This window comes from Populus alba, chromosome 6 (assembly GCF_005239225.2).
Source record: "Populus alba chromosome 6, ASM523922v2, whole genome shotgun sequence".
Classification (NCBI taxonomy): domain Eukaryota; kingdom Viridiplantae; phylum Streptophyta; class Magnoliopsida; order Malpighiales; family Salicaceae; genus Populus; species Populus alba.
Window position 1 is genome coordinate 5,136,928 of NC_133289.1, and position 27,147 is coordinate 5,164,074.

At 33.2% G+C, this 27,147-nt stretch overlaps 4 protein-coding genes and 1 non-coding gene across 7 annotated transcripts; 4 read left to right on the top strand and 1 right to left on the bottom strand.

Moving 5' to 3' along the window:
- Positions 1 to 2,106: 2,106 nt before the first annotated feature.
- On the top strand, positions 2,107 to 5,615 carry LOC118032614 (uncharacterized). The gene is made up of 4 exons (XM_035037375.2): positions 2,107 to 2,419; positions 3,912 to 3,955; positions 4,225 to 4,522; positions 4,807 to 5,615. Exons 1-4 carry the CDS (start codon positions 2,359 to 2,361, stop codon positions 5,115 to 5,117), a joined length of 714 nt encoding a protein of 237 aa, XP_034893266.1. The 5' UTR covers positions 2,107 to 2,358; the 3' UTR covers positions 5,118 to 5,615.
- An 847-nt stretch (positions 5,616 to 6,462) lies between these two features.
- On the bottom strand, positions 6,463 to 11,575 carry LOC118032613 (uncharacterized). Of its 3 annotated transcripts, none has more exons than XM_035037373.2 (3): positions 11,418 to 11,575; positions 9,716 to 10,071; positions 6,463 to 9,406 (listed from the first exon to the last, which is right to left on the bottom strand). In XM_035037373.2, exons 2-3 carry the CDS (start codon positions 10,057 to 10,059, stop codon positions 6,634 to 6,636), a joined length of 3,117 nt encoding a protein of 1,038 aa, XP_034893264.1. In that variant the 5' UTR covers positions 10,060 to 10,071; positions 11,418 to 11,575; the 3' UTR covers positions 6,463 to 6,633. The 3 variants fall into 3 exon arrangements, with proteins under 3 accessions (XP_034893264.1, XP_034893263.1, XP_034893262.1); XM_035037372.2 differs by having other exon boundaries at positions 6,463 to 9,421; XM_035037371.2 differs by having other exon boundaries at positions 6,463 to 9,424.
- A 4,005-nt stretch (positions 11,576 to 15,580) lies between these two features.
- On the top strand, positions 15,581 to 15,654 carry TRNAR-UCG (transfer RNA arginine (anticodon UCG)). The gene has a single exon. It is a non-coding gene; the product is annotated as a tRNA-Arg (tRNA).
- Positions 15,655 to 18,035: 2,381 nt separating this feature from the next.
- LOC118032612 (monogalactosyldiacylglycerol synthase 2, chloroplastic) lies at positions 18,036 to 22,242 on the top strand. The gene is made up of 9 exons (XM_035037368.2): positions 18,036 to 18,706; positions 19,108 to 19,280; positions 19,723 to 19,884; positions 19,976 to 20,117; positions 20,220 to 20,444; positions 20,553 to 20,615; positions 20,714 to 20,788; positions 20,895 to 21,202; positions 21,880 to 22,242. Exons 1-8 carry the CDS (start codon positions 18,359 to 18,361, stop codon positions 21,153 to 21,155), a joined length of 1,449 nt encoding a protein of 482 aa, XP_034893259.1. The 5' UTR covers positions 18,036 to 18,358; the 3' UTR covers positions 21,156 to 21,202; positions 21,880 to 22,242.
- A 1,598-nt stretch (positions 22,243 to 23,840) lies between these two features.
- LOC118032611 (actin-related protein 2/3 complex subunit 3) lies at positions 23,841 to 26,324 on the top strand. Its single transcript, XM_035037367.2, has 5 exons — positions 23,841 to 23,988; positions 24,200 to 24,263; positions 24,625 to 24,733; positions 24,864 to 25,133; positions 26,000 to 26,324. The coding sequence occupies exons 2-5, from the start codon at positions 24,261 to 24,263 to the stop codon at positions 26,140 to 26,142; spliced, it is 525 nt and encodes a 174-aa protein (XP_034893258.1). The 5' UTR covers positions 23,841 to 23,988; positions 24,200 to 24,260; the 3' UTR covers positions 26,143 to 26,324.
- Positions 26,325 to 27,147: the final 823 nt, after the last annotated feature.

The following is a 27,147-nucleotide window of genomic DNA, read 5'->3' on the forward strand; positions in this document are numbered from 1 at the left end:
CTAACCACCGAGAATTGTTGAACTCTGATAAACATCCTCTTATACCTCTAACTAGTGATTTGACAACACACAATAAAAATCAATAGGAATTAGTGGTTTCTAATACCAAACAAGTAGTCAAGAAGTGAGGGATAATATAATTTGTTATAAGTTAAAACTCTTTAAAACCAAAATACCATAATCATATAGAGACACCTAAAATATTTACTTTTTATTCATCAATGTTTCACTTGTTAAGAGATTATTGCAATCCTTTATATATAAAAAAAACTAGGAAATCTTAGTAATACTGAACAAGAAAAATAAATTAGGAAAACTATTTTCTTTATATATGAAAAAAAACTAGAAAAAAGGATAAAAAAATAAAATTAACTAAGAGAAAATTTACTTTTTAAAATTAAACTCTTGCATTGTAATTACTCATGTATAATTAAAATATCATTTTTAAAACAAAAGAAAATAATAAAAATAAAAATAAAAATATATTTTTTTTATATTTTTTTCCATCGATGATTGTAATTTTCATAAAGGTCATGTTGTTTCAACTTGATCAATTTATTATTTTACAAGTGTTATTGGAATGAATAGTAAAAAGAAAAAGGAGAAATAAAATAAGGTGATATTTGTTTTTGTGGTTCAGCTATATTTTTAATTTTTTCTTGTTTTTAATTAATAATTTTTTAGTGTTTTTTAATCATTTTGATGTGTTGATATAATAAATAAATTTTAAAATAAAAAGATATTATTTTAATGCATTTTCAAGTAAAAATCACTTTAAAAAGAAACTTTTATCACAATCACAAACTCTGTCAAAGAACATGTTTTATATTACGGTAGCGATTGTTTTTCAAAGTGTTTTTTCTTGAAAATACATTAAAATAATATATTTTTTTATTTTTTAAAATTTATTTTTGATATCAATACATTAAAACTATCCAAAATCTCTAAAGAAATTAATTTTAAGCAAAAAAAAAAACTTTTAATGTTTTTGAAAACAACTTTATACCACAAAAACAAACAAGGTTTTAGGTACAGTAGCGATTACTTTTTTAAACGTTTTTTGTTGCTTTGAAAGGTATTAAAATTTATTTTTTTAAAAAATTTATTTTTGATATTAATACAATAAAATATTTAAAAAAATTAAATTAATATAAAAAAATTAAATATATTTTTTTAAATATCTAAAAGGCAGCCTCCCTTCATTAATTGTCCTGGGGTGGGCGTTGAAATAAATTGGAAAATCTAGAAAGAGGTGAACATTAGAATCTTGCGTGGTAAAGGTGAAATAAATTGGAAAATCTAGATGAAGGTGAAAGAATCTTGTGTAGGAAAGTTTGTTTTTTGTATTTTAAAAATTAAATTTAAGTTTTTTTTTTATTATAAATTAATTTTTTATGTTGTTAGATTATTTTTATATACTAATATTAAAAATAATTTTTTAAAAATAAAAAAATATTATTTTAATATATTTTAAAATAAAAAATATTTTTAAAAAACAACTACCATTCTATTTTCAAACTTTCATTATTTCTGATATTGAGACTGAATTGAAAGGCCTATATTATGTAAAGTTAAAATTTATAAAAAAAATAAATGATGAAAAAATTGATTAAATTAAGCATTTATTATGTAAACCTTCATAACAGCTTCATGATTTTCTAAAAAAATGATTATCAAGTATTTTTTTTTTTTAATTTTAGAAACACCCTGTTGGGATGCAAATTTAATAATTTCTTTTAAATACTAACTTTAATATTAAAATAAAAATTAAAAAAAGGACAAATCTCTTTAATTACCAAAACCAATCTCTGAGTTAAAAATGGTTGTGAGCAGACAAGAAAATATCTAACGATTAGCCATTGGGAGAAGGAGAGAGAAGCCACTTATATAAAAAAAAAATGGACGGTTTGAGGCGGTTTGCACGTGTAGGGGCAAGAATAAATGGGGAAATAACGAAGACATGGAGGGAAGTTGAAGAAGAAGTAGCGTTTAAGATTGTGTTAACTTTATTTTTTAAAGTTTTTTTTTAAAATATATGTTAAAATAATATATATATATATATATTTTAATTCTTTCTTATTATCAATACATTAATTTTTTTTTCAACAAGAAAAACAGCCACTCCAAATTCCCTCACCCACCGTTTCGCACGTTTTTTCTTTCTTTTTGTTTTTTTTTCAGACATAAACTATCTCGAAACTTTTTAAAAGCACTCTCTTTCCCTTCCTATGCGTTTTGATGACCGTAGGTTCACTTCGTAACACATAAAAGTTCTTATCACCGCAAATTCAGACCCTTTTAACAGTAAATACCATCAGCCACCACCAAAGGGACCATCAAAGTTTTTTTTTTTTTGTTATGGGGAAGAGAAAGAGAAGTAGTGGTGATCATAACAAGACCAAGTGCACTTCTTCTTCGGGTAATGTATCAGTTCTCTTGCTTCTTTAAATGATTTTGGGGTTGTTGAGAAAATGGTGGGAGATGAAGGGAGTTTTGAATCTTGATGATTGAATGGAAATGGGATTTTACTTTAGTGAAGAGAAGCGATTATGGTGGGATTTTGTGTTTTATGATAATCTATTACGGATGAAGCTATAAAGATTGAAGACTTGATTTTCTTTATTTATTAAGAAAGGAGTCTTTTCCTCTTTCTTTTTTGAATTCTTAGCAGTAAAATTGAGTGTTAGGGTTTAATTGTCTTCCTTTTTCTTTAAATTGTTTGTTGCTCTGGTTGCTACTAGTTCCTGATCTTTCTGATTTTCTCACTGTGAAATGCGTTGGGGTTACTTTTTGCTCCTTGATCAAGGCTGGATTGAATGATCAGGGCTACCTTTTGTCTGATAAAGTAATTTGATTATTGTTTGATCTGATGGAAAATGGGGTCTTTGGGATCCTAGCAGAGAATGTGCGCAGCTGCAACATGAATTTCGAGGAGAAAAGTGATTAATTTCTCTGGGATTAAGTTTGTGGGGTTGGATTTCGAGTGTGGGTTTGTGAAAATTAATTGGCCAAGCCCAAGATAAAGGAAAGAAAACCGTGTCAAGTTCTTAATTTGGCTTATAAAAATTTGCTGTGCATGGCTTTCTGAGCCCTGCAGGGATCATTATCATGTGTTCACATTGATGATCATGGATGCCATTCCCAGTGGTTGTTACCTTTTACAAGCATGGTTTTATTATTATTATTATTATTATTATTATTGTTTTAGGATTTTCAAATTTGCCTCAATGAAATATTTTTTCTAGCTAATGGAACTGTCAATACATCTTTATTGGCAATTGAACTTTGGATTATTTTAATTTCTTGATTGATAAATTTATTTGATGGACTGCCTTCATCAACATTGTCCACTCATTTACATCCTGCATTCTTTATTTGTCATCCCAGGAATTTGACTCACGATCATTACTTTGCCACATGCCTATCTATTTAATACTGAGAAGTAGTCGATGCAACGATATGGGTTTTTTTCTTATTCTTCGAATCTATCCTCTTATCCATCAATGTAAATGTCATTTTTACTCCCATAGATTTTTGATTGCTGATCTTTGGAATCCTTGAGTTAATGGATTTCCACATTTACCTATTCTACATCCTTCACATCTGTGGCTGCTGACCTGCTTGCATAGCTGTTGAACCTTTTCTGTCATGTTTATTGCCCTGCTCTGTGGTGATTCATTAGTTGCACTTTCTTCCTTTGCTTCAACTTTATAGTCATGTCTGCTTAACAGTGGTTCCTACAATGTGGTAAATAAATAAGTAGTGACATTGAAAGTGCATGAGTCCTGGTTAGAGAAAAAGGATTGGGACCTTGTGTCAAGTAAATGGTTAGAAATAGTTCCATTTTAGCTCATTCTTACTCTAAGAGGAAATGATTGGGCTGAAAATGATCGTTGTATCTTATGTTGCAGATGACTTGCCATGCTCTTCTGGAACAGAATTGTTGTCTAGAGAGGTTAGTCATGTTTTTTCCTTAATTATGAGATACTGTAATTTCTTCTTGCGTGTGCTGCTTTGCTCGCACTTTATCTTTCCTACATGGATGATGATGAGGGGTTAAACCGAAAACTTGAAAACTTATGTCTGGATCAGAATACTTGGTGCAGGATGAGACATTTTTTCATATTTCTTTTTATTCACATTGTGACCAAATAGAAATTTAAATGTCTTCACGATGAACAAAAAAAAGAAAAAAAATAATTGTTTTTAATTTTCCTTTTGCAGAAATCTTATTTGCTAGAGTCTAGTGAATCAAGGCCTCTCATACCCATGGTGGATACTTCAGATAACACTGTAAAGGTATTGAATGCGCAACATTCTCATGCACATCAGAATCACAACCTTGGCCGTTCAATAGTCTTGAAACGATCACGACACTACTATGGTCATCAGTACTCCCGGAGAAACTTGGGGAGCCATGCTGATGCATCAACTTCTCATGGGAAGACTGCCCTTTCACGTAATGAGAGGCTTACCTTCAAGCTTATCAGCCAACCAGGCTCCAAGCCTGGGTGCCATACAGGTGAGATATTCGTAGTTGCATGGTGTTGAAGACAATGTTTTTCCCTTCCCCATGGAAATAATCTAGCATCTAGCTGCTTCATTCACGCTTGTATACAAATGGGGCACCTAAATAATTTCTATATTATTTCCGAAAATATCAGAGGTGGTATCATTTTCTACAAGTTCAGAGCTAAAATTCTTATGCACACAAGATGAAAGAGTTTTTCAATGCATCTTTAAGATTCAACACATCACCTATTTACATTTACTTGCATTGACTTTATTTTGTTTCCACTTTTTCAGAAAACAAGGAAATAGAATTTAGCAGGCCAGACAGGGTTAGATTCAGTTCCTTGGTAATGAATGCAGTTTCATCTGATGCAGTGAAGATGGTGTGTGGAATCTGTCAGAAACTAGTGAGAAGGAAAAATTATTTTCTAGGAAATGCATTAACTACTGGTGAATTCTCTGTTGTGGCCATTCTAGTTTGCGGTCATGTTTATCATTCAGAATGTTTGGAGCAGAAAACAAGTATTGAAGATATGCGTGACCCTCCCTGCCCATTGTGCTCGGGCTTGCTCTCTGAAGCAGATGCCTCTAGAGAAGAAGAGTAATGTGATGTTGACTTACATCTATGCTATTGATTATCTAGGACAGACGTAACATACTTAAGACAGGGAACATGGAAAGAAGTATAGGTGGTTGAAATAGACTTAGCGAGGTGTCATTAGGACTAAAGGATTTTGATCGGCAGTTCTTCAGTCTCATTGCTGTCGAGAATGTTGAAAAGAAGTATGAACTGCAGTCATCTCTCATTAGTGCTAGGCCTAGAGAGAGACAACGCAGTTTTTGTCAAGATATGGACACCAGTTAAGGTGGCATATTTAGGAGAATATATTAGTAAATGACAATTTTAGTTTTGTTGTACGAGTTGACAATATTGTACACACGTTTGTATTGGTGTATGAAGTGGCGGTACAACAAATTCAAAATATCAGTAAATGACTATCTTAGTATTTTGGTATGATTTGACAATATTGTAATTGTATTGGTGTAAGAAGTGGCAGTACACGTTCAAATATGAAAATGTTTTAATTTGTTCCTGCTTGGAAGCTTTGAACAGGGATTTGCACGACTGATTGCCCAGAGTAACTTATAATCTGTTTCCCTTCGTGTTATCAATTCCATAATGCTGGTAGTTCAAAAACTAGGACAGGAGTTTCAAGGAACATGCTATTGTCAAGTATGAGCCAAAAGGTCATAAAATCCTCTGCCAGAAAAGAGGAAACATCATGTTCACCCTACCTCTTGCTGCTTAAGACGTTGCCAACAAGGGAAGATTGTGCATTGGTAATCGGATTTTAGAGGGCCAGCAAAAATGACCGCTCGGATTGGTTACTCATTTCAGCATTGAGGATGGCCGCTACTTCCCTGTTGGTAGAGGAACAGTTACAGAAGGACGTCTGAAATACCTGCTGCACTATATACCTACAAGAACCTTTGCTCCTGAATTTTCCTGTATCATCAGTTAAGCTCTACGCAAACAAAGCAAACTTCAATCCTTGCAAAGATTGACCTGCTAAAATTCCGAACATGAATTTCTGTTTTGAAAGGAAATGTAGCTTCATGAAGAAATGTCAAAAGAATCAATTCCTTGTGGAATAAAGTGAAATAGTACTTGGAAAGTAAACTGCAGTTCGGCTGTAGGTGGGAAATTCCCCGATGCCCTACGTTTATGGAAGCTGCCCTACTTCAACTGTAAGGCACAGGAAAGGAAAATTAAAGATCTCATCAGCTCACCGAAGGAAAATTTTTTCTCACTTGTTAGGAGTTCAGGACCACGTGTTCCAAATTGATTACGTTTCCACAACCAGATAATGTAGAACTTTCAGCATCTTACAATCCAATTTTTGCAAAAATGATTCTTGGAAAGTGCAAACTCAAATCTTACAAGAAAAGTAAGGCAGAAAAAGTAATGCAGTGTCACACCGACACAGCACTATTTCATTCTTTATATCAAGTGCAGAGCACTTCCGTAGCATTATTGCTCATATAACTGTACATTATTGTTGATACAGGAAAGGCAGACTCGTCAAGGTCCCGTTTTGAACCAGTAGTAAATTGAGCACATTAAGAAACTTGAGCTGGGCTTGGACTACCAGGACAGGGCTCTATCAATGTCAGCTCTTCACCACCTGGGGCGGTAGCATGTTCCAAGGGCTGGGCTATGAATGCCAGCTCTCTGCCACCAGGGGCTGGGGCATCAAGGGCTAGAGCTGGAGCATCAAGAGCTAGAACTGGAGCAGGGGCATCAAGAGCTAGAACTGGAGCTGGGGCATCAAGAGCTAGAGCTGGAGCTGGCGTTGGGGCATCAAGGGCTAGGGCTGGGGCATCAAGAGCTAGAGCTAGAGCTGGAGTTGGGGCATCAAGGGCTAGTGCTGGGGCATGTTCCAGGGGTAGGGTGGGTTGCTTGCATGTAGCCTTATTGTGCCCTTCTCCCTTGCATCTGCTGCAAGACATTACCCTTGTGGGTTCTCCCTTTCTGTAGTAATATCGTTTTTCCTCCGGCTGGATTGGAGGCCTTGGGGTATTAGGAGGAAGCACCTGCACCGACCCGGAGACTTCTTTTTCTTCAGCCAGATCCTTGAAATTGTCTAAAACAGGGTGTATTGACTTTGAATACGTCATGCGAAAGCTATCAACAGTGTAGTATTTTGAACAATAATCATACATGCTACTGCCTTTGCATTTAAAGACAGCAATAGCATGGCGACAAGGGAGCCCAGTCAGTTTCCACTCGAGACAAGTGCAGTCCCTTTTTTCAGTATCCACGACATGAATAGAGTCATCATGAACCTCAAATAAGGTATCGGATGAGAATAATACTTTTAAAAATTGAGCTCTCAGAGCATCTTCTTGTAGCTTTTTCTCCTTGGATGGAGTAAGTTTTGCAGTCCAGCCATTTGAATCCATTTGACATGTGCGGATCAACCCCATTATCTTGCATGTAAGTGCTTCCAGCTTCCGTATTATAGGTAGCTCCCGCACTTCTTCAATCCAGTCAGTGTATGTTGCTGCAACATCAACTGTAATATGATTATAACGCTCTCCCTTGAATAGTGCATTCGTCCAACATTCTGGTTCGATCTGCATAAGCCAATCATAAACTTTTGAAGAAATCCGTTTAATTTGCTCCGTGTGCATTCTAAAACCATCAAGTCGGACTGCGTGGGCAGCTGCCACTAAACTTCCAGGCAAAGAAACTTTCCCGTCTCCATGGAATGGCCCCTTCCAATTTCTCCTCAAGTTTTCCAGCAGATGGTATATAGAGTAACCATGGTGAGCATTCTCAAATACTTCAAGCACTGATTTCATCAACCCCTTCTCTTTATCAGAGACAAAAGTTACTGATTGTGAAGTTGAAATTGCAGCTTTCAACTGCTTCAAAAACCATTTCCAATTATCACCATTTTCAATGTCCACTATAGCAATGGAAACTGGAAAAAGCCCGTCATCTCCATCTAATGCAGTAGCTGTCAGCAAAATCTCATGGTATTTTGATTTTAAAGTTGTAGAGTCAAGAAAGAGAATTGGGCGACAACCATTCTGAAAACCATACATTGAGGCATGAAAGGATACAAAAAGACACTGAAATTTGCTGTCATCATCAACAGAAAGCTTCACAAAACTGCCAGGATTTGCCTCCACTATCTTATCACAAAACCAAGGCAACATGTTATATGCCTCTTTCTTGGAACCCTGAAGTTGCTCCTTTGCATCCTCAATTCCACGCCACACTTGAGAATAGTTCAACGCCACCCCAAAATCTTGGAAAAGGCCATTGGCAATGTCCTTTGGTTTTTGCTGCGGTGTCTGTCTTAACCTGTCTTTTATGATACTGACCAGCCAATTTTTATTTGGAGTAGCACGCTTCCATGATTCTCCTTCACAAGTATGTGACTTATTCATCTTTTTTATCCTAAATACTTGTTCAGATTCGACCCAAGATGCATGAATCCTCCAAGAACAGCCTTCAACCACACATCTGCCACTTGCTCGATTAGTGTCATTCTTTTTCAATCTGTACGCAAAACGGCGTGCAATGGAATATTTCTGCAGGGCATCACGAAATTCAGCTACATCTTTGAAGTCCTGGCCTACCCCAGTAATTCTCTTTTTCCAAGAGGCAACCATCCTTTCCACTGAAACATCCTTAGAGTTCACACCATGTACACATAGTTCACTATCTTCATTGTCTGATTGCCATTCTATTTCGACATCTACAAAGGCATTATCATGGTCCCAAGCGTTCTTCTTCCTTGATGTACTTTTTCTTGTCCTCGTGTTCGTCTTTCGCGACGTGCTTCTGGTCTCTCCATTAACATCATCAGTATTGTCATTGTTGTCGTCATTGTCATCAAGAACAATGCTGGGACCATTGGCACTGATATTCCAGGATGCAATGCGCCTTCGCTTCTTAACAGTGTCAGCAGGGGAAGTATTCATATCAACTGTAACTGAGTCATGGACAGTTGTATCAACAGGAACAGTGACAAGATCTGTTGGAATCAAACTAGCAACACCAGGATCCTTGGTAATGGTGGCAGGAGATTGTTTTGAGATAATGGCCAGTGCCACACTAGCAGGGCTTTTAGCTTCTGCATTGGCAGCATTTGCAGTTTTAGAAGACAATACGCGACGACTACCAGAGGCAACAGTAGCAGGAGTGACTGTTGGAGTAGTGACAGCAAGACAGGATGGTGCACGGCTTTGGGCTTTATCCTTGGCAGCTCTTTTCGATTTAGATGACAATACACGACGGCCGCCAAAGGCGGCTGCAGCAGGAGCGACTGTGATAGGAACTGGGGACAGCACAGTTTCAGCTAGTTGGATCCCACTTCCTCTGTAATTTTTAAAACTACTATTAATCAATGTCAGAAAGAGAGAAAACCCCATGACTACTGTAACCAAAAAAATTCCACCAATCACAATGTACCAAATTAAAAACTAAGGGTTACTATGGAAGAACATGGGGTCATTCATCAAAGAACCCAGTTTGGGGAGCAATGCTATGGCATTGAAATCTCTTAATACAACAACTTGACAATTACTGATTTTTAGTAAAGTAAGAATTATAAGACTTGTTCAAAAACGAAAATCAATAATCCATGCTCTTAGAGACATGAGGCAGCTGAAAGGCAGAAAAATATACCTGCTAGTATGCATGTAGTCTTCATGTTTAAAACCTTCTCTTCCCATGACAAATACATCTGCTGTGATCGAGTTCCCATGAAAATCAAACACCCTTTTCAGGTCTTTGTCACTAGATACAGTAATTAGAGTTCGCTTGTTTCCAGGGATAAAATACTTCATTGACAAAGATTCATATTCCAAGTTACACATTTCCGCCAATTTTAATTTCAGATCATCAAACACAGTTTCAATATTGATATCTAGGGCATGTGCCTCTCCTCCATTATATGATAAACTCCCATCATCATTCGTCACAAATTCACCACCAGACTGGCAGATTAGTATAAGCTTTTCCCTTGGCATCAGAAATCACTTCTGTGGTTCAAATTGACAATCAAAACATGTTATTATACCCAGACACACACACACACACACACACACATCTCATGCATCTTTTTAATCTCCAAAACAGTCTATACTTCTGTATGACAAACAAATTCTGAGATAAAAGATTGTTTCATATGTTTACAATTAGCAAGTATGTTCAAAAGCTATCAAGAAACTGTAAAAGCATACAAAAACATGTTACAGGGGCACTGATCATAGTTTTAGAAGAATGCAAGCACATCTGGTTACAACCAATTTGAGAAGAAGTTTCCCTGGTATATCTTGATGGAACAATGCTCTGATTTACAATCTATAAGTCAGTTAAGGAGCATGCCTGTAAAAGTTGGATTACTGAATATCTTTTCAATACAGCACAACGAAACACAAGTTGGTGATTATATGCAGAGATATCGTTAGATCTTAGCAGATCAAGTACATGAGTGCACACAGTGCTGCGTAGCATGTGCCATAAATCAAGGGCAAGGGCAAATCAAAACCAAATTGGCTTGAATTTTACAACTTGAATACAGTTATTCAAGTTCCCATTTTCAAGGGACATGCAAAGCAAAGCTCAAACATATGAACAAACCAGCCACTGAAAGCAAATCACGAGTAAACACTAAAATGCACGAAACTAACTCCTGAAAAGACTGATAGGCCAGCGAATCAGATCTTCTCTCCCTATCCTTGTCCCAACTTACAAGACACTTTAAGAGCAAACTCTCAATTAGCCCCCAACTTATTGGTCCAGCCCCATCAGCCACTTCCACCACAACAGGAAACTAATCCATTTTGGTTACTAACACAGTCATTGCCTTTCAAACATAGCATAACAATGTCACAAACTGCCCAATCACTGCACCCAAGCTAACTATCCAAGGGATAAACCACTAACAGACACAAAACAACCTGAACTGTCAAAAACCAACAATTACACAACCACATTACAAGTAAAACAGCAAAAAAGCACAAGACTTTACAACTCCCAGCAACGAAACAGCACAAAAACTATCACTAAACAGCAATGTCAAAACACAAACAAACCAAACAGCTCACACAAAAAAAAGTCAACCAAACCATAGTCTATGATCAACTCGACGAAAAATCTACAAAACCAACACTATTTAACAAAAACCCAATAACCCCAATCTCAGATAATCAAGATTGTAGAAACAAAATCAGAAAGAAAGACACTACATTAGCATGCCACGTGAGCTTAATATTGTCACTAATAAAAAAAACGCACAAGAAGACTATAGAGGTGAAACTTTTATTGATATTTAGAGAGAGATAAAATCTTTGATTTACAAAGAGTAAAAAAGAACGGATTTTACCAGAGGATGAGAGGCAGGGATTTGTGATAGATGGAAACCCTAGAATTGGGGGCTTTGTGGAATTTGAGTGAATTATCGAAGCAAGGTGGGGGAAGGGTGTATTGGAAAACTAAATTATAAACGTTGGGCTGAATTTGGAAGAGAGTGGAATTTATAGGGGTTGTTTTGGAAATTTAAGAAAAGAACAAGACGTGTGCAAGGACTGTATTTGCTTGTTTTTACCATCCGGTTGCCTATACGATGTCGTTTGCAGGGTATATTTTATACATTTTTTCCCTGGGATTTTTGTTAAGAATGATACAAGAATGAGATGAAATGAAGGATGCAATCTCGTTCGATTATTGTTTTAGAATAGAAGGGATGAAGATAGTAAGGATAAAAAGGATAAAGTAAACAAAATATAATAAAAGACAAAAATAAAATTATATTTAATAGTGATTGAGTGAGTTTTTATATCTTATTTGGGGATAAATTGGGTAATTAGTAACTAAAATATAATTAAATACTGAAATAATATATGATAAATTTTTTTTGGTAAAATAACACAATTTAAAGATATCGTGATAACTAATGTTGTGGTTCATAGCTACGACATTAATAAGATATTGCGTTTCTAAACCACGACATTTGATTCAATATTGCAGATTAAAACCATGATATTTTTAAAGAGATTGTTTTGAGAAATGACTAGATATTTGATAAAATAATTAGCAAAATAGTTGGATCGTTTTAGCTACTATAAGGTTTTGGGTCATTTTCGTATTTTAAGTATGAACAAGTTTATAAAACTATAGTTTTCATTAATCTAAAATTTTATTTACTTTATGATTTTAGATAGTTGAAATATTTACAATTTTATAAAAATTTGGATATAATTTCCTATATATAAGAACTATATCCAAAATTTTATCTTACTACTTCAAAAAACCTGTAAAATTTAAAAATAATCACAATCAACAAATTTTAACTAAACTCAACATATTATCAGATTCTATAATCACAAGTAGCCACAATAATACAATATATATATGCAAAATGAATATAACATAATCCAATAATATAATATTCAAGTAATCCCAAAGTATATAAATATGACTTATCTATTTATCTATATCTACATCATTTATTGGGTGATCCGAGTTCATTAGTATCACCATTGTATTTAGCTTCTACTCCTATCTGAGTGGCTTCGTTCTCTACCTAAATTATCAATTAACAACAAACTAATTTTACTTTGTATGTGATATTACTCTTCACTTCATAAAAAATATTACTACCGTAATGACATTTCATAAATATGTTATTAGATATTCTGTGAAAAAGAAAGATTTTAGTTAATTTAACTAAATTCCATTACCTCAAATCTAATTGGCAAAATTCATAGCAAATTTAATTAAATTTCCAAAATTTAACGTTAAAGCAAACTTAACAAATAATAAACATAATTCATGATACATTATCAATTGATATTTTTCATGCTTGATTGCATTAAATCAAATGCAAATTTATAGCAAATTAATTTCATATAAAAATACTAAATTCATCAACTTATCAACAATTCAATAAAACATGTAATTCATCATAATTCAACCATATTTATGCTTTATTGCATGAATGTGTATGTGTATTTAACTTCATTATTAGCTGATTTCAACAGTATACACATAATTCATATTTGGACAACTTAACCTAAATTAAACACAACACATAATTAATTGAAACAATTAATTCATCAGTAATTCAACTTATTTTTATGTTCAACTATATCAAATAAACTCTAATTAAATGTAACCTGTCAAAATTTATCATTGATCCAATAAATCCTAAATTCACCATAAACTCTAAAATCAATCTAAACAATTATTTGATTTTAACCAAACTAAATACAAATTAATAACAATGTAGAATGTTTACCTTACTTATAGGACTACAAGAATAGTTGGGGTAACGGTTGCAATAAAAGTAGTGGTGGCAGCAGCAAAGGGAATGATGAATTTTCAACACAAAAACATCAAATGATGCTTAAAGACTAGGATGAGTTTGATTTTTAGTTGTTTTAAGAGCAAAATCTAAGTGATTGATGAGTTTTTTAAGAGAGATCTAAGGGAGATGATGAGTTTTTTTTCCTCGAGAGAAGGGGATCGTCTGTGTGTTGCTAATTTTTTATCTGTTTAAATTTTAATTAATATCGCGCTTGTGAAGAGCAACATATTAAGTTATCACTCTTCACAAGCACGTCATTTAGTTAATGTAGCACTTCAGAAGCGCGACAAGGTCAAATTATACCATTTCATCGAATTCCTTTTCAAACAGTGTCTTTCCCCCAAACTTTTAAGTTTAATATGATGGATAAGAAGAAAAAACCCTTATTTAGTTATTCTGGATAAGACATGATAGAATATAAAAAAATATACTTTACCTTTAATATCTATTATTATCAAATTTACATGATTAAAATAATAATCAAATATATTTATTTTACTTTAGTTTATATTGAGTATTGAAATTAATAATAATATAATAATTCTAGTTATAAAACTCGAACCGACGTGACAAATCAACCTAATATTTGACCAACCAAGGGCCTTAATCAATTCTGGTTTAAGATAAAAATACATAAATGATTTACACATCTTAACCTGATAAAAAACTCAGGTCGACATGCAACCCAGCTAACTCGGAGCAAAACTTGAAATCAAGAACTTGTTGACATGTTTTTGAAAAAAAGTTAAAATAATATTATTTTGATCGTTTAAGAAATTCAGGTCAATCCAGGTAGACTCTCACAACCTATGACTTGGGTTTTGCCCCACGTCAACACTCGGCGTAAATCTCAAAACCTTGATAATAACCACTTGTTTTTTTATATGTCTTAATTAAATAATTTTAGAATTATAAGTTTTATAAAATAATATTTTAGGTATAAGAAAATAGTTAATAAACATGTTTTTTTTTTTAACCTTCTATTTTATAATTACAAATATTTACTTTAAAATTATCTTGGTAACAAATTTATTTTTATATCTTTATCACCGTCTCTTCCATCAAATATATTTTTGGTTTTATTTTTTTTTATCTCGAGATATTAACTAAATATTATCCAAATAATTATGAAATGGGAGGATGTAGAGTTAAGCTTTGAATACTTTTTAAGGCACTGATGTTTCTTGAAACTTTAAGTATCAAATTGTGAGATATATTAATTTTTCCAAAACTTTGCCAGGGCCATGCCCATAGGCCATCAACAATACCCTTATCTACCTTCTTCTAATCTTTTTCTTCCTTTACCATAAAGTTCAACCCTAGTTTTGGATAATAAAAATGCTTTCGGATTTAGAAAATGTTTGAGAGTGTGGTAGATATTGTTTTTTAAAGTATTTTTTTTTGAAAATGTATTAAAATAATATGTATTTTTTTATTTTAAAAAAATTAATTTTGATATGTATTTTAAAAATACTAAAAAAAAATAATTTGAAGCAAAATTTTTTTAAAATTTAAACGAAAAGTAAGTTCAACTTGAATTCCAAATGGATGCTTAAATAATCTCATCTCTAAAAACTTTGATATCCTTTAGACATAATTTTAATTTTTCAATTTTCCACCATAATAAATCTTTTTTTTATACGAGATAAAGAGTTTTTGAGTTTTACAAAAATATATTAATCAATGGTTTTTTAAGATCAATTTTTTTTATTTATAATTTGTGTTTCAATGATCCATGTTAAAAAAGTTTTTGTTGAAGAATAAATTCCCCTCTCTCTCTCTCTCTCTCTCTCTATATATATATATATATATATATATATATATATATATATATATATATATATATATATATATATATATATATATATATATATAAACTCAAATACACACACATACACATAGCGATACCTCATTATGTCTGCTCTCATGGTGATCAATAGTCGCTGCTCTTATGTTCCTTAAGCTCCACAAACCCCCCATGGCACCATTCCTAATTGTCGATCTCTATATGGCCTGATTGGCTAAAGTTGAGGGGTCAAGTCAAGGGGAGATGCGGTCCGGCCACCAATTAAAAAAGATGTTGAAGTAATGCTATCAGCCATGCCATATAAATTAATGTTGGCTATTTAAAAAACAGTGAAGTAAGTTATATATAAATATTAGCGAGTACACAACATGTTGACCGCATAGCGCAGTGGATTAGCGCGTTTGACTTCGGATCAAAAGGTCGTGGGTTCGACTCCCACTGTGGTCGCTGAGATTTTACCTCATTCCAGACTTGGCTTTTTCAACAATATATTTCTAGCAATGATTTTTTTTTAAATTACTATTATTATTATTATAACAATAATCAAGATCCTTATCATGAAATCAATTTATCACCCCCATGGTCCATACTTTTTCTCACACACTTGTTTTTTGCTGCTGCAAAATCCAATCACTGTAAAGCTTCTTTTTGGCCATCCAATAATAATAGTAATAACATGAGAAGAAAAGCAGCATCATTTAATAATTTTCATTACATTAAGAAACAACTGTATAAATAAAAAAAGCTATAAATTATATCAAATGTTTGTATTTGAACATAACTGCATCAAGCGTGTTTGATGTCAACAAAAAAAATTAAATTTTTTTAATTTTTTAACATTTGCTATGTCAATCTAAGTTGTCTTTTAATTTACCAAGTTGATCAGGTTATATTAAATCAATCCCAACATAATTTAAATTTTTTTTATTAGAAAAACATATTAGCAACATCTTAATATTTTTTATATTAAAAAATTTAATTTAATATGCAATGTAGCACATGCCTATAATCTAGTAAGATTTAAGTAACTACATTTTAATTTTTGGTGTCAACTTATTCACAATTAAATCATACCATAAGCATATTTCTTTTGAAATCAAGTGTAACTTTCTATATAATTAGATGCTCAAAGTCAAGGTGATCGGAAAAGATCAACGATTTTTAGTAATCACCTATAAATTTAATACTTAGAACAAAAAAATATTCATTATCCATTTTTTGGTATTTGTGAGTGTGGTATTAAAGTAGTTTTTTACTTAAAATTGCATCAAAATAATATATATATTTTTTATTTTTAAAGGTTATTTTTTATATCATTACATCAACATGTTCTAAAAAAATAAAACAACAACAGTAAGTCAACCAAATTAAATCAAAAGGAATGATCATAATATTTTGCACAAAAAGAATGCTTGCCAAAAAAGAAAAAAATAAAAAATTGGTGGCATGCACTACACTACAAGTTGGACTAAAAAAATAACGTATAAAGAATGTCTAGGCTCTACAAACATGTTTTAAAAAAGTAAAAAAAAATTGCGACTCAATTCATAGACTTGACTGAGTAAAATAATTTTATTTTATTTAATTATATGATAAAAAACAAGTATCAACAATAAAGCAACCTAATTAAATCAAAAGAAGTGACCATGATAATCTGTGCAAAAAGAACATTTTTTAAAAAGAAAAAATAACAAAATTTAATCCTTAACTAACATAATAATCACTAACAAAAAAAAATACTCATAATAATCTTTCTTTACTCATGCAACCCAATCCCTAATAGGAAAAAATTAAAGAGGTTCAATATTTTCCAAAGCTTAAAATTCGGTCTTTAAAGCCTTAATTGTTCTAAGTCAATAAAATTAAATTTTAGCTTTTCAAAATAAATATTAACCAAGCAACGAATTATTTTATTGATGCTTTAACATCCTTATCAGCAGACAAACAAAACAATTGGACAAGCCCAAACCTATATTATTGCAATGTTAAAAAATCAAATAAAAAATATTAAAGAATCAAAATGTAAAACACCAAAGTACAAAAACAAATCATTGTGGATTAATGATTATCGAGAGGGGCTACATTAACTTCAAGAGAAGAATTGGGTTTTTTTTTTCTTAAGAAAAATAATATTTAGAAAAATTAATTAATTCATATATATATATATATATGATACTGTTAAGAAATGAATTATAAAAACTTGGTGAAATAGGAATGATTATGGATAATGAATGCAAAATACCAAGTAATTAAGAGATGAGATAATGATGAGAAAAAAACAAAACAAAAAAATCATTACATTGATGAGAAGGCAAAAACGAAGTCCATGAAAAAGAAATTCATGCATGAATGGTTTTCAATTCGTTATGAGAGCCTAACTTAGTGGAATGATGCCAAGAACATCTTAAAATCATGGCAAGATTTGATTAATTCAAGTAAAACCCAATCATTTGTTTTTTCTTTCTTTCTTGTCCCTCTCCTCTACTTAATCACATCACCATTTTCAATTATCATAAATTAATTACGCCATCCTACACTCATAATTCAACACAACAGCCAATTGGAACCAGCATCAAGGGCCGAACTTGTCTTCCCCTTCCACCCTCGCTAACAACACCATCTTCTTCCCTTTTTCTTGGCCGACACGAGCAAATTCCCAAAAAGAAAAGGGCACAAAAGCAAAACCCAAAACTAGCCATGGCCATCCAAGCGGCAAGCACTATTTTAGAAGATTCGAATCTAAATCTCCCCAGACGAACATTCCAAAATAAAATGCGAATCCGACGGCTAATAAACTCTCTGAATAACCCCCCACAAAAAGCCACTAATCCTAATGCAAAAAAGCCATAATTCTTTAGCAGCTAAGCACATTATTAGCAACCTTTCACTACAATTTTAAAACTTACAAAAACATTTTCTTGCCAACACACACAACCTTAAACACCAACAATATAACCTTCATCCCCCTCTCCACTCCCCCTCTCCTTTGCCCCTCCCTCGTTCTCTCTCAAAACCACCACTTTCTCTCCCTCTCTCAGCCAGGAAAGACCCCATTTTCCGGTGGCGGGAAGGAAGTTTGACCGTTCGGTTTTACTTGGTTTTTCTTGCCTTTTCTTTTACCTACTTTTCAAATACTCGAAAGTTCGTTATAATGATGAAGGTGCAGGCTCCTCCGAGGAAAACATCATTTACTGAGGTTTTTCAAAGAGTTTATAGTAATCTTGGGTCCGTTAGCAGTAATAGTGATAGCAGCAGCAGCAGCAGCAGCAGCAGCAGCAGCGACAGCTATAATTGCAACAATCTACAAAAGCTTAAGTATTATATCCAAGAGAGTGACGATGATTTTGAAGAGGAAGATGGAACCATGGAACTTGTTCAAATTGGTGCTGAGAGAGCCAAGAATGTTTTGATCCTTATGAGTGATACAGGTGGTGGTCATCGTGCTTCTGCTGAAGCCATTCGTGATGCTTTCAAGCTTGAATATGGTGATGAATACAGGGTGTGTGATTTAGGCTTTGAGTATCCTTCTGTGTAGAACATGATTTTTGTTTTTGTTTTTTGTTGCCTCTGATCTTGATCTTCTGATTATCTTGTTAGAGGTGTTTTGTTTTGTTTTTCTATATATGTAAGGTGGATAAGGAAAGTGCCGATTTTGTCAATATGGTAGTAGCCATTTTGTTCTTCTTGGATTTATTTGTTTGCTGTTTTCTTCTCTAATTTGCTATACCTTTTTTTTCACGGCAAATAATCAATTCTGTTATTTTCACATTCAATCAATTCCTCCTCTTTTCAAGGCCTTTTCCCCATCTCTCCTCCTCTGTTTTAGTGGTGAAATTTTGTTTCTGGACTTGAAGAATTCATCTGCTAAACAAGGCCTCTACTGCATGTCATTGCTTTCAGATAATTGTGAAGGATGTTTGGAAAGAGTACACAGGCTGGCCATTGAATGATATGGAGAGGCAATACAAATTCATGGTGAAACACGTACAGCTATGGAAGGTGGCATTTCACAGTACTTCTCCAAGATGGATACACTCCTGCTATCTTGCCGCTATCGCTGCCTACTATGCCAAGTAATTTAATTCCCTCAATCTTTCAGTTTTTTCCTTGGAGATATTTCTTCATTTTATGATAATTTATTGCTGGCAAGTGGATTGTACTTTATAGTTTTAATTTACAGTTGGCATTTTAATTTTATGGATGGGTACATCAATTTGGTCACCACAGTATAATAAAGATTGAATCTTTTGATTAATAAATGCCAGAGCTTTTAAGGACCTTTTTTTATTCTTTCTCCTCTTCCACTATTGATTATGCACTTGTAGTTTCTTCTTGAAAATGATTCTTTCTCACCCCACTTATCAGCACACAATGTTGATTACTGTTAAAGCTAAAATCATCTGTTTCTTGAGCTGGAAATGTGATTGGATGTCGGAAAGAAAGTGAATCCAATGTTTGTGTTCATAAGTTTAGTGGAACTTTTTTAATCTTATTCTGTTGTGTGTGTGATTGTAGGGAGGTGGAGGCTGGTCTAATGGAGTACAAACCGGATATAATTATCAGTGTTCATCCCATGATGCAGCATATTCCTTTGTGGGTTCTGAAATGGCAAGGCTTACAAAAGAAAGTGATTTTTGTTACAGTCATCACCGACCTCAATAGCTGCCATCCTACATGGTAAGTTAATTCAGTCATTTTGAAGATATATGACTCATTGTTTCCCTTTATCATAACTGGTTATCTATTGTAACAATGAAAGTATTTTCAGGTTTCATCCTAGGGTGAATAGATGCTACTGCCCATCAGAGGAGGTTGCCAAGAGGGCTGCATTAGATGGCCTAGAAGATTCTCAAATTCGTGTTTTTGGTTTGCCTATCCGGCCATCTTTTGCTCGTGCAGTTCTTTCAAAGGTGCACAACTGTGATCGCACAATTAAGAGCACACTTATGCTCTACTAGGATGGTTTTCTCACTTAACCGTGCGCTTGTTTTTTTTGGCTTCTTGTCATAAAGGATGAGTTAAGAGAAGAGCTTGAACTGGACCCTAGTTTGCCTGCGGTTTTACTGATGGGAGGTGGTGAAGGTATGGGTCCTGTTAAGAAAACTGCGTTGGCTCTCGGAGAATCATTGTTTGATAAAGAACTTGGGAAACCACTTGGGCAATTGATCATCATTTGTGGCCGTAATAAGGTTCTTAAATCTACATTGGAATCTCATGAATGGACAATCCCAGTTAAGGTATTGGATTTTACTTCCCGTCCGTGTAGTATGTGAAGCGTATGATATACTTCATGCATTCACAAAATTATTTGTTGAATATTGGTCTTTTTATTTGCCTAATTGCAGGTTAGAGGATTTGAGACACAGATGGAGAAATGGATGGGAGCTTGTGACTGCATAATTACAAAAGTATATATGCTAAAGATATCTTAGCTTTAGATGCTAAATGAATCCTTTTTGTTTATCAACTTAATCTAATTGATTTTACTGACCTCAATGTTTCACAGGCTGGACCTGGCACCATTGCAGAAGCATTGATAAGGGGGCTCCCTATTATTCTCAACGACTACATTCCTGGACAAGTAAGCGATTAATGGCGTTCTGCACATTTGCTTAACTTAACAAGCTAACAGTCAAGATTTAGTTCTTATTTCATCTCATTTTTTTATCTTCATTTGGCAACCGCAGGAAAAGGGAAATGTTCCTTACGTGGTAGACAACGGGGCTGGTGTCTTCACCAGAAGTCCTAAAGAAACAGCAAAAATTGTGACAGAATGGTTTTGCACGAAAACAGATGAACTTGAAAGAATGTCAGAGAATGCACTCAAACTAGCCCAACCGGAGGCTGTATTTGACATCATTAAGGACATTCATGAACTCGCACAAGCACGCGGTCCTCTTGTGAATATCCCTTATGTATTGACAGCATCTTTCACAAGCATAATCTGACCAATGAAACCATCATCGTCCAGTGTGCTCCATCAACCATGACCAAGGTTTGTCAGTACTAGAATGAAATGTATAGCTAGTTCTAATAGTGCCATTCTTTGTCCTTAAGAGTCAACGAGTGCCAACTAATGGGAGAGTGAATTCTTCTAAGAACATGTTCTGATGTTTGTACAGGTTGTGATTCTTTTAGGGTATTTTTTGGAAGGAGTTAGTGGTCTGGTGAAACTTGACTGTGTTGTATAATCTTTTTCTTAAAAGTTCCTTAGGATATGAGTCATGCTTCCCTCTTCAGTTTAACCCTGGCATTGATTGCTTGAAATTTTAGTCCTGTAATCTTCAATCTATATATATATGCTTGACTAGGATGGTTTTTCTTTACAACAAAGAAGTCTAGTTTGCTTGGCTTTGAATATAACCCCTGCTATAAATTTACTTCAAGCTTAAACAATATAGAAGAAAACCGACTTGTACATTGATACTGATAATCTGAATAATTAAGGCACGCTAGTTGCTCTGACTTCATGTCAATGTTGGAAAAAACCAAGAAATCTCTGCTACAACTTCACAGAATAAATTATTCAATTACAATTTTCTAACGAAATAACCACATTGTGATAACTTTGGGAGATTGGAAGAACAAAATTGATCCCCAAGCAAAAGAATGAAAACAACCTGTTTGATGTCCTTTCAATTTTATTATATCTTACTGCTGTGTTTTTGACAGTTGCTGAATGTTTCCAACAGAACAACGATCAATCTGAAGCGATCTGATAGTAAAGTGGTGGATTGTGTACAATTACAACCTTTGACGTGTGAATTGGGGGACAGACAAGTGATTGGTAATTAGAGCAAGCCATGACCATAAATTAAACTTAATATTTTCGTCATCTTTCAAGCAAATAACCCTCCTAGCTTAGGAAGAGAGATGACTTGAGGGCTTGAACGATGGATCCTATACTATATACACTGCTGAAGGAATGGGTGGTAGGTTTTGACGGTAACTGGTTTTGTTTTCTTTCTTGTCATTTTGCCTTAAAGTTTTAAAGAAAGTCAAGGAAATAAGATCTCAGATGAACGTATCCTTTAATCTCTGTGTATAAAGCTCAGAAGATACTCACACTGTTAAAGGAAAAAAAATAGAATTTCGTAATATCTTTGGAAATTGATGACAGCATCGAGGAGAATCTTGAATAAGCCACGAAGCAGGTTGTAACTTGCAAGTTAAGATTCCTGGCATAGAATATTAATTCTAAGTTTCTTAGTATGCTGTGTTTGTTGGTTGCGGGCCCATAGTGGTTACATCAGATTCTTAGATTGATCCGAAAAAATGTTTGGGTTACTAATCAACCCGATGAATTATTTTTATTAAAATGATGGCATTTCTTATTCTCCTTTTTTCTTTCTTTGACCTTGATCTTAATCTTGTTAGGTTTAGATCAGGTATATGAGTTATAAAAAATCTTATAAAATCAACTAAATTTTACAAGTTTAATGTCTTATCTAATTCATTTAAAACCTCAATTAGATTTAAATCTCGAGTTTTTAACGTTAATCTGCCAAATCGAGCTAAGTTCAACAAATATTATTAAACTTGGCTTAATGAGTCAATATAATGACTTATCTATCTAGGATTTAGTCCGATTGAGTTTCATGTTAAACCATGTGAAATTTGATTCATTTAAACTCAGTTGATCTGAATAATACATGGTTTGACCTTTTATGTTTTTCCAAAACAATATAATTTTTATGATAAGTAATTTAATAAGTATTAATTTTTTTTTAATTTTATGGATGAGTGGAGAATTTTAAAAAAATGATTTTGCGTTGAAATGATAATAATTAAAAAATATTAATTTAGATTAAATAAGTTTTAATTAAAAAAATAATAGATAATCCTCAATTAATTTTAGTTATTTATGAGTTTTGTTGAAAATTTAGAAAACATTTAAATTAATGTGTAATTAATAATAATTATGATATTAATTGATATTAATTATGAGTTTTGACTGGTGATGATTGTTGTTATGATAATGATGATATTGATAATGATTATAATAAAATAATTAGTGATGGTAGCTGTGGAATGATGACAATAACCCGTGATGATTGATGATTATTATTTTGAGGGTGGAGATGTAAGAAAATTATGATAAAAAAATTTGCACCGACATGAAAGAAAGTTACAGTGTAAGTTAATTACAGGGCACCTGTGACATCACTTTTCTGTTTTTGCCAAAAGAGACAGTTGTCTATAATATTCATATGTTTTTCTACCTCGGATTGTATCTTTCCGTGTCCTCGAAGACAGAGCATTCAAAGAGAAGCATGTTCTAAAAGAAATTATATATAATTCCACGTGGCTGAATCAATAATCAATATAAATTCTCAGACTTTTAGACAAAATAAATAAATAATACATGCATGATATTTTCTTTTTACTTGAAAAGGAGGGGGGGGAGAAAGAAAGCAGAAAACCCATTTTTAGAGAGAGTTTAAAAGTGCAATAACATTGTTTTTCAAAAAACAATTTTTTAAAAAATATATTAAAAAAATATTTTATATTTTTAAAAATTTATTTTTAATATTATCTCATAAAAAATTAAAAAACATAAAAAAACTCAAAATTTTAGAAGATATCTTTTAAACGCTTTCCCAAAAGGGATTCAAAACTCTCATTTCGAGTCCGAGCAGAAACGACAGCCCACGCAATAAAGAAAAACAAAAACGACAGCGCGTTTTGATCTCTTCGTTTGCTTAAAATTGCAGATCGAAGGCCAACAGCAACGTCAATCAAACTCCGACAACGTTCTCCTGCGAGACTGAAAAATTTCAGGTAATTTTTTTACTTCTATCTTACCTGTACTTTTCTTAAGATTTTAAATCATGGGACTTTTTTTTTTCTCCTTTAGTCTTCATTTCCAGTGAAAACAGGGTTGTTTTTATATCCGAGTCTCTACAATAATTTACCATTTTAGCACTCTCCAATGCATCAATTCAGCTCTCAAAATTTGTAAATTTAATATCTTGCTTCTAATTGTTTTCAGGGATACTCTTATTTGACTGAAATACTGCAAAAGTTTGAATGTTTGAGCTTTGGGATTGAAAATGGTATGTGAATGAAATCTGCAAATCTTGTTTCCTCATTACTTTTCATCTCTGTATTTTTACTTTCAAAAATTGATATAAATTGTCGATTGGATATGTCAGATTTATTTGTACTATTGGGGTAGAGGCAGGTTTAGTTGAAATCAAAAGAGTAGATATGGTAAAAGATTGTGGCTTTAGTCATTTAATGGGAAAAAACTTGGTTGTCATCATAATTGGGTTTGCTTTGAAACTAATGAAGGTATCCGTGTTCTTAGAATTTTTCTTGCTCTATTTATTTCGTGTATTTATATTTGGTAATAACCAAATGTGAATTGAGTTTCTGTTTATAGATGAAGTTTGAAAGATGGTTTTTCATGCTTAGGTTCATCACTCTAGTTTCGTGGACGAGGAGGGAGTGAAAAAAGCATGTGGCTGTCCTTTGCTTCCGTTGAAAAGTCATATAAAGGGTCCTGCTCCAGTTTCGGATCAAGGTTATAAAGTTATAAACACATGCATTATAATTTGTTTCGATGATTGAATGACTGTTAGATGGTTTTTTTTTTTTTTTTTTTTTTTTTTTCTGGTCTTGATTGTGTGGAAACTGGGATGTGTTTTATGCAGATAAAACTGATATAGTTGATGAAGCAATCACGTTTTTTCGTGCCAATGTTTTCTTTAGAAATTTTAATATTCAGAGCCCAGCAGATAAGCTCCTTATTTACTTAACGTTCTACATCAATGTGGCTTTGAAGAGGCTTGAGGGTTGTAGAACTTTGGCTGAAGGTACTAAGGCAATAATTAACTTGGGTTTGGAGAAGGTTTCTGTGCCTGGAGAGTCCGGTTTTCCTTTCCCGGGTCTTTTTGCCAATCCTCAATCTCAGAAGGAAGCAGGTAAACTTCCTTTTTATGTTTTTTTTTGTCATGGAGTTAAATTTGTGTAACAGATGTCATGTTACGAGCAAGTTTACATGGTCAAATTTGTAAAACTATATGAATTACGAACCAAGTTTTAGATAGCCTAAATGATCCATGAGCAAATTTATTTGCATGCTATAGTATAATTATATCAATGAAGCATTGAAATGCACTAGCACTCTCTTCAAACTGCATTATGTTCAACCTCTAGACTTACAAGTCCGAGGAGTAATGCATCGATGCTTGATTGCAGGCTGATGTTTATCTAGCAGATTGCCATAACCCTGCTAGTAATCTGAATTAACTTCTCGTCTCAGTTTGTGACTGGATTAGAGGGATCATGAAATCAATTTTGTTTCTGTTTTCAGCTATCAATAAGGCATGGGCATTACCGCCTTTTACTCTTGTTCCTCACTACTGTTCTGCTGATGAAAATTTTGTGTGACAGACTTTGTTATTCACATTTCAAACCATGGAGACTTTGTCATTTTACTCTCATAGTTCTTTGCCATGTCAATACTATATCATTAGGGCAGTTTAATATCCTCGAGCCTGGTGATATTGTATTATTCCAATGGCTTTAGCTATACAAGTGTTTGAATTGAGACACTTCATAGTAAATAAAATTCAATAATAGTTTCAGTTGGCTGCAAGTTCTCCATTACGGCTCACTTTATTAACTGTTCTACAGAATTGTCGATTTGAGCCATAATTCTGAAATCTTGGACTTTTAAGCTCTTCGGTTTTCAATGTTGGTTTGTTTGCAGTATGGTTGTGACTGCTTTGCTATTTTTTATTCCAAATTTTTTGCTTATTTATACTTTTGAATTCTTAAAATGCAGAGCTCTTCAGAAAGTATCTTAAACAGACAAGGGAGGAAACAAGTGGGAGATTACTGAGTGTCGCATATAGACCCAATGGGACTCCAAACAAATGGTGGTTGGCATTTGCCAAGAGGAAATTCATGAATATCATTGCCCTTTGAGTATTTTGTTTTTATATTCAACCTAAGGTGACAAATAGAAGCCTGGTAACAAGTTGTGAATATTCTTTGTTTCCAAGCTAAATATGAATGACAATGCCTTCAAAATCAGGCAGCAGACTTGTTTTGTGTGCTAATGACTGATATTACAGTATATTTGTAAAATGAAGTTGAAGTTTCCATTCGTACTGCCTTCATTTCTGAAAGGAAGAGAGGGGAATGTTAACATTAGGCATGGTAAAGATGAGGGATATGTGGTATAATTGCTACACTTTTGCATCTCATGCTCGCATCATTTGTATAATTGGTTTCCCGTAACTCAGCTTTTCTAATTCTTCGAGTGTTTAGGAATGCGGTGTAAACTATGTTTCTATAAAATTTAATTATTTTTTTGTTAAAATTTAATATAGTTTGTATATTTTGGATCGGTTTGATGTATTGATGTTAAAAATAATTTTTTTAAAATTAAAAAAACATTATTAATATATATTTTGATACAAAAAATTATTTAAAAAGTAACATCTATCACACTGGGAAACATATTCTTCATCAGAAAAAAAACCATAATGTTTTATAAAATTGATATTCTAATGATTGAATATTGAAAAATTATATACTTATATTTAAACCATGAACAACTGGTTTCTCGCAATTAAAGATGACGTTGCTCCACTCGAGGCATCTTCAATGAAAGAAGAAGAAATCAATCCAAATGTGGTTGATTTCTCCTCTTGGAACACGCAAAAAGATGCAAACTAGCAAGATGACGAAACAACTCAAATTGGCAAAAGCTGATAAGGTGTTTATGTTTCAAGGCCAGTCTCTTTGAATTTCTCTAAAAGACACTTGAGAATCCGGATAAATGAGACAGTTTGTACAATAAATTAGCGAATTGATATAAGTTAAAAATAGCACAATTTGAGAAGCGTGATATAGTGAAATTGTGTTATTTATGACTTAACCAGTTATAAAAATAATATTAGTTATTAGTTAAAGGGACGGTGGTGG

Excerpts from the sequence above, each read along its gene's own strand:
- LOC118032614 (XM_035037375.2), top strand. The coding sequence starts at position 2,359 with ATGGGGAAGAGAAAGAGAAGTAGTGGTGATCATAACAAGACCAAGTGC. Across the intron at positions 2,420-3,911 it reads CAAGTGCACTTCTTCTTCGG|ATGACTTGCCATGCTCTTCT; the intron begins GTAATGTATCAG and ends CTTATGTTGCAG. Across the intron at positions 3,956-4,224 it reads CAGAATTGTTGTCTAGAGAG|AAATCTTATTTGCTAGAGTC; the intron begins GTTAGTCATGTT and ends TTCCTTTTGCAG.
- LOC118032612 (XM_035037368.2), top strand. The coding sequence starts at position 18,359 with ATGATGAAGGTGCAGGCTCCTCCGAGGAAAACATCATTTACTGAGGTT. Across the intron at positions 20,118-20,219 it reads CTCGTGCAGTTCTTTCAAAG|GATGAGTTAAGAGAAGAGCT; the intron begins GTGCACAACTGT and ends CTTGTCATAAAG. Across the intron at positions 20,789-20,894 it reads ACGACTACATTCCTGGACAA|GAAAAGGGAAATGTTCCTTA; the intron begins GTAAGCGATTAA and ends TGGCAACCGCAG.
- LOC118032613 (XM_035037371.2), bottom strand. The coding sequence starts at position 10,059 with ATGCCAAGGGAAAAGCTTATACTAATCTGCCAGTCTGGTGGTGAATTT. Across the intron at positions 9,425-9,715 it reads GACTACATGCATACTAGCAG|TAGTTTTAAAAATTACAGAG; the intron begins GTATATTTTTCT and ends ATTGATTAATAG.
- LOC118032611 (XM_035037367.2), top strand. Across the intron at positions 24,734-24,863 it reads TGCTCCAGTTTCGGATCAAG|ATAAAACTGATATAGTTGAT; the intron begins GTTATAAAGTTA and ends TGTTTTATGCAG. Across the intron at positions 25,134-25,999 it reads TCAATCTCAGAAGGAAGCAG|AGCTCTTCAGAAAGTATCTT; the intron begins GTAAACTTCCTT and ends CTTAAAATGCAG.